The sequence below is a fragment of the Fistularia commersonii genome, chromosome 3 (genome assembly GCF_037954325.1).
Source record: "Fistularia commersonii isolate RoL2024-O1a breed Wild chromosome 3, RoL_Fcom_v1.0, whole genome shotgun sequence".
NCBI classification, from domain to species: Eukaryota; Metazoa; Chordata; class Actinopteri; order Syngnathiformes; family Fistulariidae; genus Fistularia; species Fistularia commersonii.
In genome coordinates, this window is record NC_141286.1 from 13,931,443 (window position 1) to 13,949,466 (window position 18,024).

The 18,024-nt window shown below is 39.3% G+C and overlaps 1 protein-coding gene across 2 annotated transcripts in view; it reads right to left on the reverse strand.

Moving 5' to 3' along the window:
* lrrk1 (leucine-rich repeat kinase 1) overlaps positions 1-18,024 on the reverse strand; it is a 76,126-nt gene that overhangs the window by 11,436 nt on the left and 46,666 nt on the right. For both annotated transcript variants that reach the window (XM_086143718.1, XM_086143719.1), the window contains 6 exons: positions 14,198-14,392; positions 13,949-14,100; positions 10,378-10,495; positions 9,231-9,347; positions 4,222-4,419; positions 3,916-4,130 (listed from right to left, as the gene is read on the reverse strand). In XM_086143718.1, coding sequence (XP_085999844.1) covers positions 3,916-4,130; positions 4,222-4,419; positions 9,231-9,347; positions 10,378-10,495; positions 13,949-14,100; positions 14,198-14,392 — 995 coding nt within the window. The remainder of the gene's footprint in view (positions 1-3,915; positions 4,131-4,221; positions 4,420-9,230; positions 9,348-10,377; positions 10,496-13,948; positions 14,101-14,197; positions 14,393-18,024) is intronic.

Consider the following 18,024-nt stretch of genomic DNA (forward strand, 5'->3'; position numbering starts at 1 on the left):
AGAAGAGAGAGTAGGGAGTTTGGATGTTGGGACAACGACAGGGAATGCGATAGAGTTGGTTGACTTGACGCAGAGAAGGAAGGTGGATATACTGTGTGCCCAGGGGACTATGGGGAAAGGTAGCAAGGGTAGAAGCTTAGTGGCAGGTTTTAAGTTGTACAATCATGGTACTGACAGTAAGAGACAGGTGGGATGTGAGTAAGAATAAAGGGAGAATTTCTGCAGTGAGTTAGATGAAGTGATGCAGAATATCCCCAGAGCTGAGAGAGTGGTAATTGGTGGAGACTTCAATGGACATGTTGGTGCAGACAGTAGAGGTGATGACGAAGTGATGGGGAGGTTTGGTATCTGGGACAGGAACACAGAAGGACAGATGGTGGTAGACTTTGCAAAAAGGATGGAAATGGCTGTGGTGAATCCTTTTTTCAAAGGTAGGAATATAAGTTAACTCACAAGAGCGGAGGTAGGAGCACACAAGTAGACTACATTTTGTATAGACAATGTAATCTTCAGGAGATCAGTGACTGAAAAGCAGATGTAGGTGAGAATGTAGTCAGACAACACGGTGGATTGTAGAATGAAAGGTGACAAGGAAGATAAAGAGGACAAATGCAGAGCGAAGGACAAAGTAGTGGAAGTTGAAAGGGGAGGAGTGTTGCATGGTTTTCAGGTTGGAGTTGAGAAAGGCTCTGGGTGTTCAGGGGGATCTTCCAGATAACACGAGACAACTACAGCTAATGTGAACAGGGAGTAGGAGAGTACTCTCCAAATAGGAGAGTACCTGATGTGTCGTTTTGAAGGAGAGAAAATAAGGAGACGGGGTGGTGGAATAAGGAACTGCAGGAGTATATACAGAGAAAGAGGTTAGCAAAGAAGATGAGCCATACAAGGAAGCTTAGGAAAGTGTAGTGGAAACTAGACTAAGGGCAGAAGTCATCATTTTGAGCAGCAGTATGGTTTCATGCCTAGAAAGCGCACTACAGATACAGTATTTGCTTTAAAAGAAGTACAGAGAAGATCAGTAGGAGCTGCATTGTGCCTTTGTAGACCTAGAAAAAGCATTCCACAGGGTGTGATATGAGGATGTTGAGAGTGGCAGGGAAGTATGTTAAAGTTGTACAGGACATGTATGCCAGATGTGAGACGGTGGTGAGGTGTGCTGCAGGTGTGACAGAGAAGTTCAAGTTGGAGGTGAGACTACATCATGGATCAGTTCTGAGTCCCTTCTAGTTTGTTGTGGTGATGGACAGGTTTGACAGATGAGGTTAAACAGGTATCTCCATGGACCATGATGTTTACAAAGTATATTGTGATCTGTAGTGAGAGCAGAGACGAGGTGGAGGAAAATCAAGAGAGGTGGAAGTATTCTCTAGAAAGGAATTGGTAGAGTTGATAGTGTTGTAGGGGCTTTATAGCCAGTACAATTAGAAACCTTGCGAACACAGCCAAGAGTACCAGTTATTGGCTCTAGGTGAAGAGGAAGCTAAGACGTATAGCTAATCGTGAGACACACACACCTAGGCTTGATCAACCTGTGGTGGGCCTACCTCAGCAGAGGGTGTCTTGTGATAAATGACCTACACTCTGCGACGCTGCGGTACACAGGTGATGATCTGTCTTGCCAGTAAAACCGAATAGCAGCGATCTCTCAGATCATATAAATTTACCCTTGCTGCTACTTTGGAGCACATCCGATCAAGGGACATGAATCTTTGAAAACATATAAAGGATGTGAGTTGGTCATGTATACTGCTTCAGAGAACTTCTGACATGAATAGCTGCAAATGTAGATATAACTAATCAGATTAGTTCTCTGGTGCTCTGTGGATTAATAAAGCAAATAGCACTTCATTTTCTTTCTCTCTGTTCTCCAGCTAGGGTTCTCTGTGCTGTCTCAATGTTCTAACTTGGTTGTCACTTATTGTTCTCAACATGCCCGGATTATCTCCATGTTCTCCTCGACAAGCTCTCTCCATGTTTTTCTCCATGCTCTGCTGCATGGGTTCTGTCCTTCTTCTTCTGCCTGGCTCCTTTCCTTTACTCTTCATGTCCTCTTGTGCTGGCTCTTTCTATGGTCCCCTGCCTCCTAACCATTTCTCAAGACCTCCCAATTAGAAGTGACACACTAGGGGTTGCTACACCTTGTCCTTTCATTGAATCCAAATTATCGTTAATTTATTTCTTTACTCTTTTAGGTTTTAGACTCTTTCAATTGGCTTTTTTTTATTTGCTTTCTTTGGGTTGCAAAGTTGCTCTATAAATAAACTTTGCCTGCATTGGCTCCTCTTGTCTCCGGTGGAATTATTGGAAACATTATATTGTAACCAGCTAAAACTAAACTAAATTAAAACATAACAAGAAAGGTGAGTGACATCAGTTCTATTACCCTGCAGGTTTCTACTCAGCATCTTATGTCTAAATCCCAAATAAATAAACCCACCCAATAATCTGACTGGAGGCAACATACAACATGGAGGTCTGTCAGCTTCATTTGTTCCCTCAGTATCTGCAGATCTTAATGGGATTCATAGACCCTCATCAGCTACACATTCAAACTTTCCCCAAACTCACCAAGATAAAGGAGAAACCTCCAGAGGCTTTTTCTCACTAGACCTCACACTTTCTGGCCACGTTTCCTGGCTGAGATTTTACAGAGTTCATTCCGGAAGCTGCGAGATCAGAAGCTCTCCTGCTATACTGATATTTTAGGACTAAAAATAATCCTTAGACCAGCAGTGTTGTTTTTTTTTTCTATTGAAGAGAAAAGTTTGACATTTTTGGAGATTTACTTTTCTTCTGTAACAAAATAAAACAAAATCACTGTGATTTCTCTCTTATTGTGCTGGCTCGGTGTGAAGCCAGCAGAATAAAAAAATAAGGCACTGTATACTCATGAAATAAACAAATTTTTAGCTTTTAACTATATTTAAACATGTAGCTCATGGTTTTTGTCTTAAAGCTCAACAGAAAAACAATTAAGTGAAAATTTATTCATTCATTCATTCACTCACTATGCGTTTCACTTATCTAGCACTCAGGGTTGCGGGGATACTTGAGCCTATCACTGGTGTCATTTGGGTGGCAGGGGGTGGGGTTCACTCTGGACTGCCCACATAAATAGACATACAATCATTTACCCTCTTATTCAAGCATCTGGCCAATTTAGGGCCTCCCTGTTAACCTTCCGCAGGGTTTCAGACTGTGGAAGGAAACCAGAGAACCCGGTGGAAACCCACGCAGACACAGGAAGAGCATGAAAACTCCACACAGACAGGCTCCCTGACAGAATCGGACCAGGGACCTTCTTACTGTGAGGCGGATGCGCTAACCATGACGCCTCTGTGCTGCCCCAAAAATAACAAAAAGAAAAATTAAACAAAACAAAAAACGGAACACATGAAAAAATATTTTTTGTCTTGCATTTTTGTGATGATTCTGAAAAACATACGGCAAAAGTCTTTTTTCTTAGTATCATAAAATTAAACAAAATTTTAAGGAAGTCTTACTCAATTGCAGATATGTTTGATTTAGAAAGGATTAAAATTCTTTTTCTGGGACAAAAGACCTTAATAAGATAAAGATAAATGACTATCCTTAGAACAGAGAAAATAGTAGAGACGTCCTCTGGGGAAAATTGAGTGATACTTTTTGTAAAATTTTTAGACATAATCTCTCTTCATAAACAATTATGATAAAAATAGGAAAACAATAATCCTCTGTTTCTATCTGATGTCGAAAAATCCTTTTGAAACCTCTCATTTGTGTCTATAAACTGCCTACAAAAGAACCCCTGTAGTATTACATTGTTGTGTTTTTTGTTTTAGTGAACGGTATGCTGTGCTTTCTGCTAAGCTGCCCATCAGAATGACTGGACCTGGCTATAAAAAACTTAAATAGCAATCGGCAGAAACTGACCTGTATGTGGCACAGAGCTGGTAGGAGGCGGCGTGATAGAGCTGCAGGGTGTTGCTGTGGTCGTCCAGCATCCACACAGCCTCTTCGCCCCATAGACTGAAGCTTGTTGTTATGGAAACAATCGATGACGGGTGACTGTAAGCCTCCAGTCTTTTAACAGCCTGAAGAGTCAGGCAGTTTATCACTAGCACGCCAGGACCGTTGGAGAACCACAACTGAAAAATAAATTTAAGAACGTCTCAAACTTGGGGATTATCATACAAAGATGAAGATTTTAGTGACGAGACAAAGCAAAGGTTCTTCCACCTGGGAGCCGCTGCCAATCAGAGCCATGCTTTGGACGGCATACGGTCTCTGCCGTGGGTCAGAGTCCTTCAGGCCAAACATGGTCTTGTTGAAGGTATGGGAACATAGGTAGGATTCTCCCTCCAGAGGAAGTCCATCCACCAGGGTATACACAACCACCAGGCCATCTGACGTGCCAGCAAACACCCGGGCCAAGCTCTTCATCAGGAAACAATGGCAATATTTATATACTGTATATTTAAAACAATTTTTTCTTTTTTTTTTTTAAACAAACAATCAAAACGTTGACATGAAACAAAAAAAAAAAAAACAACAGACTGCAGACATTAGAATGATTAGCATTGTGGCTAATGTTGCTAATATAGCAATAATTCAGGACTTTTTACTGCGCTTTCAGGACTTTTTACTGCGCTGATGCCCCAGATCAGGTTAGGCACCAAGTTAGGCTAAGCAGTGTGTGTGTGTGTGTGTATGTTTGTGTATGTCTTTGTCAAAAAAAAAAAAAAAACCTCACTAACCCAAGCTTACTGTTCTGTATATTTCCTGTGCATCTTGTATTTGCAAGTGTTATTTGCAGTCCCTTTGTCCTCTATTGTAAGTCGCTTTGGATAAAAGCGTCTGCCAAATGTAATGTAATGCAATATAGACTTCTACATGCCATCACATTTCGCCAACGCTGATATTCAAAGGGCCATACAACTATATTGAAAACATGGGGTTGATTACAAACCCTCCGAAGAAAAACGCCCTTTGATCCTTAATATATAATAAACTTGACAATGGTTCAAAATTGAAATAGTTTTAATATAGCCCTTAAAGTTCAGGCTGACTCCATGACCACAACTGGAGGTCCGGCTTGGTCAGTTTTTTTTTACGATTTCATAGGATGCAGCTCAAATTGTTTTGGTCAGGATTTACTTTGATTTTCTTTGAAATGTATTGAGACCATGTTTGGTAATACAGTTTCAATTTCAGTTTTTAAACAAAAATGTAAAAAAGCAAATTAAATCCAGGTCTTCAGATATAGTCATTTGAAGGCTACAGATACAGGAGGATTTGTTCATGCATCAATGTTATTGGACAATCATTTAAATGAAGGAGGACAGCCTTGCATTCTCATGTTTCAAATCATTAAATTCAAAGTCCTTCTAAAGATGTTTACCCTTGTGTTTTGTGTTTCACATAAGTTGCATTCAACAATCAGAATTCCTTTCTTTCCTCTTTTGAGCAGCACCACATTCCAGCAGAGATACTTTCTTCCCAGGGATAATCATCACTTGAATGGATGAAACAGCATCAATGACATTTGCAATCTTAAAGCTGAGAGTTTCTTTCAAAAAGCCAAAAGTCAGCATGCATGAAGGGAGCCTCTGAATGAATAATTAATGTTTTTTTTAGAGATAACACAGTGTTCACACAGAGCATCTGGCTCTAAGTAAACACTGAGGTCCAAGAAATTAGTATGTTTGAGGAAAAGACTAGAATTAAAATGTTAAGACCCATATGTGCCCTCTTGACAATAGTTCACAAAAGTGTGGGTGAGTTCATATTTATCAAAAAGTGTAGCTCTTCAGTTCCAATGTCCTGATGATTGGCAATTCACTGTTGAGACCACCAACAGTAATGGTAGAAAGGTAAAATCACTTTTGATGACAGAGGAATTTGGCCTTCTCAGTAAAAATATTAGCACGGGATTTAGCACGGGTCAGCGTTCACAATAAAATATTAAAAAAAATCAGCATGAACATTTAATATCAGCTTGCACCATTTAGAAGCCTCACCACCTTTGGATGTCCGATTGCTTAAATCAAAACTAAAAATAGGGGGGGGGGCTTGACTTGGGGAGGACAGCTAGGCTCTTATCTGTCGAACCAAGTTTCAAGTTTGAAAAAAAAAAAGATCTAGGTTTCCGAGTGTAAAATTACAGATAAGAAGTTTTTTTCTTGTCAGAATAGACATCTAAATGAAGCTTAGTCTTTGGTGCTGATAGCATTATCCATTCAGGTTTTTGGGAAAATGACAGCGAACATTTGGTAAACTGAATGGATTTGCAAATTCACCAAGTTCTCCTATGATAAAATTCAAATATACTAAGACTGTAGATATGAATATCACAATTGCCCACAGCCAGAGTTGGGGGGTCCAGATGGTAATATTCTCTGTGTGCTTTAACTTTCAAATTTACAGTCACTTTTTACTGCTGTGTCAGGGTTGGAATCATTCACACCATCAGATGGAGAGTGAGAGAAATTTTATCTCCTGTATATGATCTTCAGCAGCAACTTGTAGCAGCCACTCATGTTGAGTATTGGTTTCATTTTCATATGCGCTCTTAGAGTAATATTTATAAAGTTTAGCCTTCCGCATCAGAAATATCAAAGTCCCGAAGAAATACTGAGTACCAGGGCTCCAATTTACACATTTGGGCAGAAAAAAAACAAGATTATCATCAAAGGACTGTCTGCAAAGTGGACAGCACGCACCAAAATTCAGCACAGATCAAAGTTCTTCTTTTTCCCCACTAGAGTGGTCCAAGGGTAGAAGGCATTTATTAATGTTAATACCAGACTTGCAATTGTGAGAAAAAGCAGGTGTATGATTTGATAGCCAAAATGGATGAAATCCATTAAATTATTTCATCACAGCTGAAGTAGCTAAAGACACAATGAATGTGGAAAGTGAAAGCCAAGGGTTTCTGGTTTGTAGGTCTGACCATTTTTTGGATCATGTGAGGGAGATTTCTAGGTTTGTATCAGGTGCTGCATCAGGGTTTATTTCACAGGCTTTTGCAAGCTTCATTTGCTGTTTTATGGTTGGTAATTTTCATGCTTAGTCATCTTCTCACAACATCACTGGGAAGAAAGGCTGACAACATCAAGTCTCCCCATTGACAGGGAAAGAGAAAAAAAAGTTTTTTTTAGCCATTTTTTAAATTCTCAAGGTTGATAATTGATGTTGACCTTCTTCATCTGGTTTAATCTTCATTTCTGTATCCAGATCATGGATGTATAAACACTTGAACATATGTGATCGTTAATAGGCAATAGAATATATCTAGGTAAAACGCAACCCAAGCATGGACAGAGACAGGTATCCACTACTTACTAATCAACTTATCTATTTCAACTATCACCAGCGTTATGAGATCGTTTTTTTTCCTTTTCATAAATATGCCCTTGCTGTAAAAAGGAATGACAACATTGCTTTTACAGTTTGTCAGTTGCTTGGGTTTTGGGTAAAATACTTCCAGCTAAAACATGGTCCTCTGTAGTTTATAGTCCATCGCCTACATATCAATTTTCAGGAACAATCCGCTGAGTTTTACGGACAGAAATGAAACCAAAGCATCCTCATATTTCCGAACTTTTTGAACTGTATTCCATTACTCTGTTTTGTTTCTTGAAAATACTGCGGAAGGATAGGTTCCTCAGACTGCCAGAAGGTCTGTGGTTACTGTTTTGACAGAATCTAAGCATCTGTGTATCCAGCTCTGGATGGACAGATGTTATTCTGCCTGGTTTGATACTGAAACGTTTAGATGTTGTCAGTCAACACCCTGCCTTTTTGATCAATCATGCACAGCTGCCTCTAAATTCAGCCTGTAAAGACACTCCCACTGCCGGATGGAGCAAAAATCACTTACTTGACCTTAAACTCCCTCTCATTTTTGGTGTAGCCCTGTGTTTACTGTCAATAAGGAAGCCATTAACCCATGGGGAAGCTTAGTGGAGGACCAGTCTTGGGGCCTATTCTCAGGGGCACCGCTCTCATGACCTCTGACCTCGTCAAGGAAACCTAAAACTTTAACACTGCTGCCATGACCAGGACATACATGATGAGGAAGAACCAGGGAGAAATCTGATGTCCAGAAGAGTTTAACCTAGATATACAAAGCACTGTACAATGGAGTTTCCAACTCCAGATTTCGACACCTGGGCCGCAGTTGGATAACCAGACACTGGGCCTGCAAATTGACTGTTTCCACTGTGTTTAGGGACAGAAAATTTTGCAAGGATAAACTGAAAAATGATCACTTACATGTGAAACCAATACAGGAGGGAAAGAGATTGTGCTTCACTGGATGAGGTTTTCTCTGCTCAACCATCATCGCCACCACTCTCCTAACATCTGAAGCCCACTTCATAAAGGAAACCATGGCCAGAGGTCAGGCAGAGAACAGGCAATAAAATAGCTTTCCCCACACAAAGCATTGTTCCAGTACTGACTCCTGCAGTCGTGTCACTGGTCTTGAGACGTTTGAGGACAGGAACAAACTATTAGCCTGCCTTTATTGCAGGACAGCGGTCTCGTCCTGCCGACATCCTCTGATGAAGACTTTACAACTCAAGAGGGACTGATGAAATTCCCTGTTCAGACTACATTACCCATTTTTAACATCTATTATAGACCAGCGGTTAAGGTAATGTTACAAAAGAGTTACGAGGCAGAAATCACTGAAAAATAAATAGAAATAATAATAGAAAAATGCATTCCAGTTCTCTTTAAAAGGAAAAAAAACAAAACAAGGAAAAAACAAGAACCATACATTTACCCTCTTGTTTGGAATATGTAGTTTTCAGAAATTTCAGTCAGTATGGGTGCCAAAAATTACCCTTCATCATCCCATTTCCTAGGATCTTCTCAGTGCCCGGTACCAAGAGTTGACCCTAAATAGAACTCAGACCGTCTTCTGCAGTGACTGTATTCAATATGGATCCTGATACCCAGATTTTGTTTGGATTTTGTTTGAACTCATGAAATTCAGATCCAGGATCTATCGGATGTAAATACATCGCTAGAGAATATGCATGTGACAAATGGGATTCTGTTTTCATTTTTCCTCACTTCTTTCCTGGCATTTAGTTGAACCTTCAATTCTTTAAAATGCAAATTATGAGCAAAATAATTTTAGCCAATAGCTTCGGTGATTTTTTTTTTTTCTTTTGAGGCAGAGGGGTCTTTCAATTGTTTTTGGGACCAGGTGACACAGAGCGGGATTCTAGACTGACCTGACGTCCTGCGGGAACTGGAAAGAGGCAGGTGACAACAGCTGGACAGGAGAAGTGTTTCTGAGGCTGACTGAGGGGACACATGTCCTTCAAACTGTAGATAAATACCTCCTGCTCCTGAAACAGACACAAACCACATCTTATAACCCTCAAGTGTTCAAACCTTGACTTTAACACCACACAACAGACATGCAACACAAATGTTTAACAATGCCTCTTCAGCATAATAAGCAGGTAAGTTTTCTTTTCTGTTTTTTTTAGCCCATTTTCAGGCAAGCTGTTTTTTTCCTTTTTTTTTTAAGGAACCCCTCAGTTCAGGGATTACCAGAGAGACATCTGGAAGCCTTTCCCACAGAAAAGAAACCCTTTTGACATCTAAGAGGAAGATAGCATTGCATGTATCTTTTTTTACCCTTTATGCATTGTATAGAAAAACTAGTGTGTTGCAGTAATGAAATCAATGAACTGTTATAGCGAAAAAAAGATTCTGTAAGCAACAAAAAACATTTCCAACTCCTTGGTTGAAAGTTATGTTCAAATAATATACTTAATGTCTACCTGAGTCATCCTCATATTTAGGAAATAAAAGGCTGAACTTAAATCATCCCGATGCAACAAACCAAAAATGGCATCTGCTTCTATGGGCTGTCAAACTGCTGCTTTTTAAGTACTTTAAATGCATTTTAAGTACGATTTTATTCCAGTTATTAAGGAATTTCAACTGTTCCTTCCTGATTTTTGTGGAAAAAAATAGTGCAATTTTGCTGTTTTTTCTGTGTTGGTTGCATTTTTGCTGATTTCTTACAGCTTTTTTGGTCTTCTGCTTTGTTTTTTTTTTTTTCTTGTAGTCTTTTTATTTCCCACTTTCCCATAAAAAAGGCTAGACTATGCCATAAAAGTCAGTCATTATGTGTTTTTTAACATAGAAGATGACTTTACAACTTGAAAAAAAAATATTGTTGACCTCAATCTTTTCACTTCAAAAGAAACCTTCTTTAGTACTTTTCAGCATGAGGTGAGCATTTGTTTGTTTTTTTTCAAGTGTATAAAGCTACTCTTTATGGGTTCCATAAATAGGCATCATATACTACATATGTGTTACTGGGTCTGGTCAGGTGATCGTAGTCGTGTCGCAGGGAGAGCTTACCACAGTGGCGACCCATAGCGTGTTCCCCATTTTCATCTGACAGCTTATCTTGCTGCCAGGGCATGACATTCTCCTCAGCTCCATCTGGCCCTTCTCCACATTCACTACGCTGTAGTTCCTACCACAAATGTAAACACACAAACAAACACATTAATGACACTAAGGTTTGCAATTATGCTACCTGTTCAGAAAACATTATTGCTATTTCATCATCTATTACACGCTTATACGAATCAAGTAGATATACATGTTGCTTGGTATTGGTAACATTATGTTCTCTTGGATTTTTTTTTTTTGTTTATTTTTGAAATCCTAAAATAGGATGTTTAATAGAGTGATGGAGCCACAAAAAAGGAATAATGATTAATTTTTTTTTTTTTTTTTAAATGTGAAGAATAAATCAGGAAAAAAAGGCCTTCAAAGAAAAACGGTAATAGCAGACCAATGGAGGAACTGTGCTTTATGTTATGCGTTACAAAAATGAGACTCCGGTGTTGGTTTGTGAGACAAAGCCTATTGAAACAGAGAATAACCACCTGAATAATAGGAAAAAAAAGACTGAATGGTTTCAAAGTTCTGATCCTAATAATAATTGGACTGGTCCGCCTTGACAAAAGATTGTCTCTTCTGAAAAATAAAAAACATAAAGACATAAAGAAATGGCCTATTCTATGAAAGGAAGTGGCTAGAAGTTGCAAGGCTCGTCTGCCAGACATTGTGAGGTTTTGTGGTGGGACAGCAAAAAAAGAAAACAACAAAAAAAAAAAACATTTTTCATGCAAACACACATTCAATGTCTCAAAAAAAAAAAAAAAAAAAAAAAAAGGCAGCAGGTGAAGTGTTGCATTCATGGCAGAATATGGGGGATGGGTCGTAATGCTTGCATCAAAGTTCCAAATATGAAAACTTCAGAAAAAGAAAATATATGCTAAATGGAAACATGAAAGTTGTTGTAAAATCTCTAAATGTCAGTGTATGAACATGCAAAGGAGCGTTGACTCCCTCTGAGTGTCATCATGATTCTCTAAGTGTTGTCTAAGGACCTGAAAGAGGGGTGTGCACAGGGTGAAGGGGTTAATGACGGGAAGGAGGTTGATGGCAGAGCCCGCGATCATTAACACCGCCTGCACCGAAGATGAAAACAGCTTTACTGTATGTAGATTAACCTGTAATCTGGAAAACAATGAATCTCTTATAACAAGCACCTGGGAGCTGTTAAAGCCTGTGTGTTCGTTCGTGTGTGTATGTATGCTTGCGGATTATAAATCAGCATGTATGTATGTGCTTGTTCCCACTGTAAAACCTTAATGTGCTTAAAGGCGAGTTGAGCTCTAGGCTCTCGAAATGAAAACCAGGCACCTGGGCACAGCCTGAAGTTGACATGAAAGTTGAAGTCGGTTAATGATGCTTCATTTCATGATAAATCAAGGAAACTAAAGAGTGGAGGTCAAACATCCTTGGCCTGAAACATGTGATCTTTTACCACAGCAAGGAAAGTAAAAGTCAACATAAAATCATCAATTTGGACCTTCCATGAATCGCAAGATCGTGAAAAGCTGGTGTCTGATTGCATTAAGGCAAGCAGTCTAGATTCACTCGAAAAAGGGTATCAGTGTTTTAATGCTCCACGGGTTAAAAACAATCAAACATCAATCAACTTATTTTACCCAGTAAGCTTACCAGTAATAACCAACTGCTGGAGGAGCAACCCGGGACAGTTTTCAACACAAAGACAAGGGAAAAAAAAGTCCACTGTTTCCCAGTTAGCAAGCACATTGCAGGCATGTTTGAGGAAGAACCTTTACCACACACATGGGCTTATTTAAGCTGTGTTTGATATACATTATAATATTACAGAGCTGTTTCCTGCATCATTGTGCGTGTTTGCTCCTCTGGGAGTTTAATGGGCACAGGGGGCAGCGGTGAGTAGAATCTTGGATCTCTAGGTTTGAATAAAAACGGAGAGGCTGCGGGATTTTATTCTAAATTATCAGCACATTTACGATGTTGCGTCACCACGACACAGGGACAAACAACTGTTGCAGAATGTTCATTTTACTTTAATTATTACTTAAGTCATTGATGAGAAGAGTCATTCGGCCAAGCAGGTTTTAAAACGCCCTAGTCGATATTGGGAAATACTTGTTCGTTGTCCATTTCTCTTCTTGATACTCCAATTGAAAATAATATCAGTCTACATGTTTTGAGGTATTAAATGGCCCCATAAACCATCATCTTCCACTACGCTGCCCCCTTTTGCCTTTTTAGCTTTTGACTCTTCTTCCTTTTCATGGAAACCTTTGAGTGAGCGGGGCCTTCTTGTACTGCCGAAAACTTTTTCCCAACACAAAGGCCACTTATATATCTAAGGGATGTGATGTTCAGAATGTTCAAAAGGAACAGATCTATTTTCATGCGTACATAGACCATAAATTAACCCTTAGACCTGATCTCTAAACCCAACCCCTGGCAGCATCTGTAGGATGGTACAGATGTACAGCACAAAAACAAAAACAATCTGCATACGTGGCTGTTTAATTGTTAGTATTAGGATGTATGTCATATTTCCCAGCTTATTGTCGATGTTTATCTTAATCAGATTGCATTGTGAAAGGTATAAATTTTGACCAGCAAAGGAGAGGCAGCAGGAGAAATTTCTTCCTTTTTTCCCCTTTCATTTGCTGTTTTTATATGCAGAATAAAACGTTCCATGCACCAGTGACATTTATGGAAGTTTGACTTAGTTTCACTTTTGATTTATTTTTGGTAAAGGGTTTCTACATGACCTTCAAGAAGAGTTAATCATAAAATAAAATCAATAAACACATTTCTCCTCTTGCCCCCCCAGTGCTTTTTTTCTTCAACTGGAGTACTTCAGATGTAAGTTATTAAATTTTTCAGAAGTCTGTTTTCACTCTAAATTGTCCTTCCTGCAAAATGTGATTGTAAAGCTCTGCAGAAATGTCTGTTTTTTTTCCTATCTTAATCCAGCCAGTGAAGATGATATGCACCTTTGTGTTGCCTTTTGGGAAAATAGTAGTTCTTCATTAAAAATTGCCCCAAGACAGTCAGGAATTTGGATCGCAGGGTAGTATTATGTGGATTTTGTCTGCTTTTGGAGCATTTTATGTTGATTTTAACAGAAATTCATTGAAGAGTTTATGTATTTTTGAAACAAGAAAGTATTTAAAAATTACTTAATAAATTGCATGGCCTTTAGCAGGAGTTATGAGGGATTTATCAACATCAAACTTTGGCAGACATCACACTCGATGAAAATCAAATGTAGAGACGTGGTATCCATTTCTGATTTCGATTATATCGTTAAGGCAGAAAAATACTCCATGAAAAGTAAATTAGATCCGGTAGAAAGATGGCAAACAATGATCAAAACTAGTATTTTGGATTTCTATTGGCATCATTAAAAAAGTCAGAAAAATTTGAGTAGCATGGCCCATGTTACAAAAGTGGATTTATCTGGCTGGACAAATTGTCATGATCATGCAAAGCCAAAATGGATAACAATGTAATGAATGGTGAACAAGAGATGCCTTTGTGTGCTAACACCCACCTGAGTTCCTTGTCTCCATCCCAGAAGACAGCGCTGTAGCCTTGCAAATTGGACAGGAAGAGCTGTGAATGCCGGTCACAGGAAAGCAGGTATTTGAGGCAGGGGAAGCTCGGTTCCAGCATGCCACGTACACACTGCATGGCCACAGGCCTCTGTGCTCACAAGCAAACATCAAAACACACACATGGTTACAATCTTGCATGTGATTGCCAGTGAATCTTGCATATTGCCTGCCAGGTGGCATAACACCTTCTCTGGCTTGGTGTCCCAGCATTGCATCATTAGCAGGTGCAGACAGTAGAACTGGACTTGCTCTGGGTCGCCCAGTGCCGGACGAACCCCTTTGGAGAGTTTCTTTGCAATCTGCAGTTGGTGGTGTCCTAGTGCTGGCCGGCAGCCTGACAGAAGCTCATACAACACCATCCCATAGGAAAACATGTCCACCTGTGGCCAAGAGACACAAGGTTAAAGGTCACACTGATAGTAGCCCTTCAGGCTGTTGGGTGACTTTGAATATCAATCCATCTACAGTACATTCTACATTAGAGATTCTCCTGGTTCATACTTACCCCACATATGTGAGAAAATATAATGATATATGAAAAAAAAAGAAGAAAAAAAAATTTTTTTTTGTAACTGCAAATTTCTTGCCATTTTTTTTAGTCACGATATCTTAGCGTCATTTCAATATTTTTTTTATATTTGTAACTGCAGATTTCTTGCCATTTTTTTAAGTCACAATATCTTAGTGTCATTTCAATGTTTCACAAATATTATTAGTGAAACAAATAAATTTCATAAATTTGTAAAAAAAAAAAAAAGGGTAAAATAAATCTGATTGAATCCAGACACACAAATTAAACAGCTAGTGTCCTCACAATTTTACAGAAACTGGAGAATGAATCAATATCATTAATTCCCTTAGTAAATCATACTTCTGAGTGATACAGTGGGGAGAACAAGTATTTGATACACTGCTGATTTTTCAGCCTTTCCCACTTGCAAAGCATGTAGAGGTCTGTAATTTCTATCATAGGTACTCTTCAACTGTGGGTGACAGAATCTAAAACAAAAATCCAGAAAAAGACATTGTATGATTTTTAAGTATTTTTAAAAAGCACTTTTATTGCATGACCTAAGTATTTGATACGTCAGAAAAACAGAACTTAATATTTGGTTCAGAAACCTTTGTTGGCAATGACAGAGATCAGACGTTTCCTATAGTTCCTGACCAGGTTTGCCCACACTGCAGCAGGGATTTTGGCCCACTCCTCCGATATGGACTTTCAGCTCCCTCCAAAGATTTTTTTTATTCGGTTCAGGTCTGGAGACTGGCTAGGCCACTCCAGGACCTTAAGATGCTTCTTATGAAGCCACTCCTTAGTTGCCCTGGCTGTGTGTTTTGGGTTGTTGTCATGCTGGAAGACCCAGCCACAACCCATCTTCAAGGCTGTTACAGAGGGAAGTAGGTTGTTGGCCAAGATTTTGCAATACATGGCCCCATCCATCCTTCCCTCGATACGATGCAGACGTCTAGACCCCTTTGCAGAAAAGAATCCCAAAAGAATGATGTTTCCACCTCCATGCTTCACAGTCCGGATGGTGTTCTTTGGGTTGTACTCATCCTTCTTCTGCCTCCAAACACAACGAGTGGAATTTCGACCAAAAAGCTCTATTTTTGTCTCCTCAGACCACATGATGAGACCACATCAGACCACACTTCTTCCATTCCTCCTCTGGATCATCCAGATGGTCGTTTGCAAACTTACTGCAAGATACGCTGCAGGATTTTAATCCATGATGGCGTAATGGGTTACGAATGGTTTTCTTTGATACTATGGTCCTAGCTCTTTCAGGTAATTGACCAGATCTCGCCGTGTAGTTCTGGGATGATGTTTCACCTTGCTCATGATCAAAATCATGCAATGTGTTTTTTGGGATTTTTGTTATAGATTCCATCACTCACAGTTGAAGAGTACCAATGATAAAAATTACAACCCTCTACATGCTTTGCAAGTGGGAAAAGCTGAAAAATCAGCATTGTATCAAATACTTGTTTTACCCTACTGTATTTTGTCGGACTTATTGCTCAGTTTGAAAAACCATGTAAAAAGGAATGAACGCTCTGCTGATAAAATTAGAAAGATGAAAGTTCGATTTTACTATCCAACTACAACAACTACAATGCTAGAAATATTTTGGGGATAACATCAAAGTCAAATTAGAGCAATAAATGCGAAAGCAGGCTAAAGTCAAAAACAAAAATGAACATAATGTCAGCTGAAGCTTTGTAAAGGTTCACAAAGGGTTTTGGAGGAAAATTACAGAAGTAACTTGTGTATTCAAACACTTAAAAGCTGCGCTTATCATCAGGTCTTTGGGGTTGGGGGACGGGCACGACTTCTCGATCTCTACACACATCATTATCTGCTTGCTGCTTTTATATCCCAAGTGCCGAATTCCTATGTGTCAGATGGAGGCTGTGGGCACGACCAGAATAACTCAGGTCTGAGGGTAGCCAGGTCTGTATCCATGGTGACACACTGGCTGAGGAGAGGTAGTCTGACTGACCCCACTCTACATTTTGTCCCTCACCATGTTTTATCCTCACCATGACGACAAAGACTAACTCGGCGGTGATGCTGAGCTGGCAATCTGAAATTAATATTCAAGCTCAGATTATCCATCAGTGACCTTCGACCTCTGGGGGCCACCAAACACCACCAACTGTGACTTAATATTGCCCTTTTTTCCACCACACCAACATATCATGCTGTTCTCAGAAGGAATTCTTTTGACAAGCATTTATACATGACATCTGACCTTTAGGAATGTAATTTTAGTTTTGAAATGTCACTTTAATCATTTTCTAATATTAATATCCTTTAATTTTCCTCTAATTTTCAGGCATGGGGTTTCAATTATTTTCTGAATTCTCTTTTAAGAATAACTCTTGAAAGAAACTGCTGTATCTAGCCAATTGAGCAATTTCCTACAGTCCTTTGAAACATTTTGATCATTGGCAAATTAGTATTCTTGTCACTCTGTAATAGGCTTTGCAGTAGTTCTGGGAAAATTACGATTAAATTGTCAAATTGAGACCGGGTAATAATTTTGAGCACATTTTCAGGAGTTTCCTAAAATTCAGGGATTTTTTGGGCATATGTTAATGCTATGGTCTGAATTAAGTAATCAAATCAGTCTGTCTTCATGGCACACAACAACTGAATTTCAATTTCTAATCTAAATATTGCATGAAAATGATCAACAATCGGTATTTGATATAGTTTCAATAATTCATTCAGCCTATTCATCCAATATAAGCAAGCGATGTTGCACAATACTTCAAAAATCAACATTGGCAGAGGTTCTGGTGGTTCCCTCCTGACATTGTTCCTCCCTCCTCTTTAGTATGTCCTCCCCTAGTCTTGTCTGTGTTTCGTTAGTGTGGTTAGACCTCATTAAAAAGTGAAATGTAATAGTGGAGTATCTGTGCGTTGCTTGCTCAGCAGCTCAGCAAGAGACTTTCCTCTCCGGTCTTTCAAAGGCTGCTACACACCAGCAGGCCCCGTTAAACAGCCTAATAGCCAGCTGGTCCCGGGGGGAGGCAGAGGAACGACCGTGTTCAAGAACGACTGGAGCTGTACACCCTTAAAATTGAGTCCTTGGCAATAATTTTGTGATAGTGTTCAGAATCATACTGGTAATAGAAACACAGGCTATTCACAAAAACATCCCGACTTTCAGCCACTTAATCTACAGTTGTGTTCAAAATAATAGCAGTGCAACGAGTGACTAACCAGATCAGTCACGGTTCTCGGTATTAATCGTATTGTTACGTGGCAAATGATTTACCAGTAGGTGTAGTAGAGTCAGAAAAACCAAACCCAACAGTCATGATATGAATGCTGCTGAATCCGTGTAATTTAATAATTAAGAGAAAGGGGCGTGTTTAAAATAATAGCAGTTTGGAGTTCAATCAGTGAGATCATTCATTATGTGAAGAAACAGGTGGCCTTTATTTAAGAATGAACCCAGCACATGTTTTATATGCAATTCTTTCCGAACACCTGAAA